At 47.1% G+C, this 4667-nt stretch overlaps 1 protein-coding gene across 1 annotated transcript; it reads right to left on the minus strand.

Annotated features, from left to right (window-relative positions):
* Positions 1-996: 996 nt before the first annotated feature.
* On the minus strand, positions 997-1656 carry LOC139274115 (epidermal differentiation-specific protein-like). Its single transcript, XM_070891157.1, has one exon. The coding sequence runs from the start codon at positions 1654-1656 to the stop codon at positions 997-999; it is 660 nt and encodes a 219-aa protein (XP_070747258.1).
* Positions 1657-4667: the final 3011 nt, after the last annotated feature.

The raw sequence follows: 4667 nt of genomic DNA on the forward strand, positions 1-4667 counted from the left end.
CTTTGTTCCTTCAAAGTTGCGGCATTCTCTGCCTCCTCCGCTCCCTGTGGTGAAGCAGTCCCGACCCGTGCTCAAACAGATACCTGCATGTAGCATAAGAAAAACCCTCTATGAAACCCCCTGTCAGCCCGCTGTGCTCCGGTGGATACAGCCCCCTTTACAGGCCTCCGGTCAGATCGGTAGGAAGCAGTTTCAACAACAGTGTGCAGAGACCCGCGCCGAGAGCCTGGCAGATAGATATCACCGGGATAAAGTCAGTGAGCTCACTCTCACCATGCAATGCCTGGGGGAGTGAGGTCGAACAGCACAGAGAAAAGACAGACTTGCAATTCTATAGCGCCTTTCATGACCATCGACCTCTCAAAGCGCTTTACAGCCAACGAAGTACTTTCGCGGTGTAGTCGCTGTTGCAATGTGGGCAACACAGCAGCTAATCTGCGCACAGCAAGCTCCCACAGACAGCGATGTGATAATGGCCCAGATCATCTGTTGTTTTGTAATGTTGACTGGGGGATAATATTGGCCTCAGGACAAGGTTCCCTGACGACCTGGTAATTCACTTCTCCCTCGGCACCTCCAGGGTTGACCATGCCCTGCGACATTCCCATACCTACACTGTGAAACATTTCCCAATTGGATTATGCACAGCACCGCAGTTACCGCAGTTCAATTTCAGGCTCTGCCTGCAGTGGGCAGCCGATCTGATCCCACCCGATCCGCGCCAGCGCCCGAGACCAATTTCTCGAGATTTTAAAAGGGGAGAATGATCCAGACGGAAACATTGGCAATCATTATTCAAGCATTGTAGTTTTATTGGATTGCAATTCTGAGCATACAGAGCCAAGCGACGGTACACCCACAAAAAGCCACACCCCACAATCTGCACCGCGGAACAGCAAGCGGGAGCTTTTCCGGTAAGCAGCTTGCATTGAGCATTCAGTGAAAGAGGTTTGGTGCAGATTCTCTTCTCCAACAGGTTGAGCACAGGAAGGACAGTCAATCAGTAGAGGGGAGGGCAGAATTCGGAGCAGAGGGCCCGGCGTTGGGTCTGCTCAACTCTTCGGTGGCTGGGTCTGCACAGTTTTCCGCAGCTGATTTTGGCAGAATAAAATCGTCGCTGTTTAAGGGTTGCAGTGAAGACACCTTGTCATTGTATTTATATTTTCCGTAGTCTTGGATGTCGTCACCTTTAAAGGCGATGAAACAATCGCCTGTGAAATGGGGACCGTCGTATAGGATCCACACGCCTCCCGTCACCTTGTGGGACGAGGCCATATTGTCGAACTTAGAATTTTTCAGGTCTGTTTCATCATTCTGGGCAATGTGCTTCCTACCTTTATAATCAGTGTGTTGGTACAGTTCAATCTTTCTCACATCTAGCGCTTCTGTCACCAGGCGCAAGAATTTGATCCGTTCCTTCATCTTGTCAGACAGCACATGGTCCCCTTCTCCATAAACCACGAATTCTCCCTTACCACGGAGTCCCTCTCCTTCTTGCTCCATATCCGTGTATGCAACCCAGTGTTTGCCTTGCACCGTCAGGGATTGAGCACGGTCACTCCACGAAACATCCGCAAGGTTATTCAGTTTGTCCCTAAAGCAGTACGCAGGGCCGACAAAGTTGGGATTCTCGAACAGGATAATCCTGCCGGTCATCTTGACTGCGGATTCGGTGGGTGATCAGTGACACTGCAAACATTCAGTGGTTTGCAGCTTGATGCCTGGCCTTATATTCACTATCTCCCTGTTGACACAGCACATTATAACCACTGCTCAGCGTCCATAGGTGAATCACCAAAAGCTTCACCCAGAATTGCACCAACCCCGAATGGGTGGAGCACAACTTGATCAGCAGGAGGTAGAGACACATTGCACAAGATCCTGGAACCTGCCCTGTCAGCAATTGCAGTGGCGCCGAAATTCTGTCACGCAAGAAAGAAGGCGCTCCTCCTGAATTTGTGGGGCCATTACCGAAAGGCCCAATCGATTTTCAGCCTAAAAAGTTGAAAAGTGGGTTCCAGTGCTAAGGAGCCCTTCCAAAGTGCAGTTTGCAGCGGTGTGGCTGTGTTCATGAAGCGGAATCCCTACGGAGAAATTCAACATGCTGGTAATGTGTTTGCAACAAGTCAACTGCTCCCTGGCCGCCTTAAAGTCAGGGTTTGTAGCTTGGCCCCGAGAGGAGAAGGAGTTCACGTGGAGCATGGCTGGTGTGAGAGCAGCAAGGAGGGCAAGCCGCTTCCAATATTGTCTCCGTCAGGGACCCTGTTTAAAGAGGGAGTCTCTCACTGTCAGGGACCCTATTTAAAAAGGGAGTCGCTCCATCAGCGACCCTGTTTAAAGAGGGAGTCACTTCCTCAGGGACACTGTTTAAAGAGGGAGTCTCTAACAGTCAGGGACCCTGTTTAAAGAGGGCCAATCTCCATAAGGGACGCTGTTTAAAGGGGGAGTCTCTCACTGTCAGGGACCCTATTTAAAGAGGGAGTCTCTCACTGTCAGGGACCCAGTTTAAAGAGGGAGTCCCACCATCAGGGACCCTGTTTAAAGAGGGAGTCTCTCACTGTCAGGGACACTGTTTAAAGAGGGCCTATCTCCATCAGGAACCCTGTTTAAAGAGAGAGTCTCTCCATCAGGGACCCTGTTTAAAGAGGGAGTCTCTCACTGTCAGGGACACTGTTTAAAGAGGGAGTCTCTCACTGTCAGGGACCCTATTTAAAGAGGGAGTCGCTCCATCAGCGACCCTGTTTAAAGAGGGAGTCACTTCCTCAGGGACACTGTTTAAAGAGGGAGTCTCTAACAGTCAGGGACCCTGTTTAAAGAGGGCCAATCTCCATAAGGGACCCTGTTTAAAGGGGGAGTCTCTCACTGTCAGGGACCCTATTTAAAGAGGGAGTCTCTCACTGTCAGGGACCCAGTTTAAAGAGGGAGTCCCACCATCAGGGACCCTGTTTAAAGAGGGAGTCTCTCACTGTCAGGGACACTGTTTAAAGAGGGCCTATCTCCATCAGGAACCCTGTTTAAAGAGGGCCTATCTCCATAAGGGACCCTGTTTAAAGAGGGAGTCCCACCATCAGGGACCCTGTTTGAAGAGGGAGTCCCACCATCAGAGACCCTGTTTAAAGAGGGAGTCGCTCACTGTAGGGACCCTGTTTAAAGAGGGAGTCTCTCACTGTCAGGGACCCTGTTTAAAGAGGGAGTCTCTCACTGTCAGGGACCCTGTTTAAAGAGGGAGTCTCTCACTGTCAGGGACCCTGTTTAAAGAGGGAGTCTCTCACTGTCAGGGACCCTGTTTAAAGAGGGAGTCTCCCCATTGTTATGCTTTCGGTACAAACTCACAAACACACAGGCTTTAAGATGGCTGATAACTTCAGGAATGCCTGTCAGGTGACCTGAACTATTTATTCTTATAAACAGCACTGGCTGCAATGGCACAGTAGTCCACTGGGTGGAGCTATATATATTACACTTCTCCCTCCTTAATGAAGTAGTAATTAAAACAAACAATCATCATACATAACTTGCATGGTTATACATAAGAAAAGATATGGACTTATTTTGCCATATTTACAAATCAAGCTTAACCACTTATTTTCTGTTTCGAAAAGGATACCTTCGTTCTTTAACAGAACCTTCCAAATATGGTGTCGAACTTAGACTCATTCTAGGCTGATCCCGGGGAATGTTTTCCTCCAAGGGATGCCCTTGATTTACAGTTGAACTCTCTGCAACTTCAGACTGTTTGTCTGCCTGACTCGGACTCTGACTTAAATTCTGACTACCTCTTGGACTTATTTCCAGTACATTTGATGTAAGATATACTACTGGTACGTTACTTGTATCAAAACTATCTAATGAGTCGGAAATAATCAAATCATGTGAACCTTCAACTCCTTCCATGTCTGTCGGTAAAATATGATCAACGTGAAGAAACCTAACCTGTCCATGATCAAACATCTTGAACAAATATGTGCGAGGACCACATATCTTCACCACTCTTCCTGTTGTCACTTTAACCATTTTTGGTGATAGTTCTTCACTCTCACCTTCTGATTTCAATTCACACTTCTTTATTTTACTCTACCTCTATCATGATTCTCCTTCTATCTTAATTATTTCTCTTCTACGGACAGTGCCAAGTTTGGTTTTAACAATGAGAATCTGGTTCGTGGCTGTCGTTTGAGAAACAACTCTGCTGGTGTTCTACCAGTAGTTGTATGAGGAGAATTACTATACGTAATTAGAAAATGAGCTAATTTGTGGTCCAATGTCGTTTCTTTGAATTTGGATCCAACATCTGTTGATGAGGGCACATTTTACAATTTGTACTGTGCATTCTGCTGCACCATTTGAAGCAGGCTGGTACGGTGGAACCTTGGTATGTTTCACACCATTTTTGTTCGTGAACTTTGAAAATTCTTCTGAACAAAATTGTGGTCCATTATCAGAAACAATTTCTTCTGGGAGGTCAAATGAAGAAAATAATCTTCGCAAAATGTCTAATGTTTTACTTGTTGTTATTTTCCGCATTGGAAACACCTCGACACACTTTGAATGGCTATGAACCACAATTGTTGTCTTTCTAGCACAGCAAAAACGATATGTAACCTTTGCCCCACCCTGGGAGGCCATTTCCATGGTTGTAATGGTACTGATGGTGGTTTCGTGCTTAT

Source organism: Pristiophorus japonicus, chromosome 9, assembly GCF_044704955.1.
Source record: "Pristiophorus japonicus isolate sPriJap1 chromosome 9, sPriJap1.hap1, whole genome shotgun sequence".
Taxonomy (NCBI): Eukaryota; Metazoa; Chordata; class Chondrichthyes; family Pristiophoridae; genus Pristiophorus; species Pristiophorus japonicus.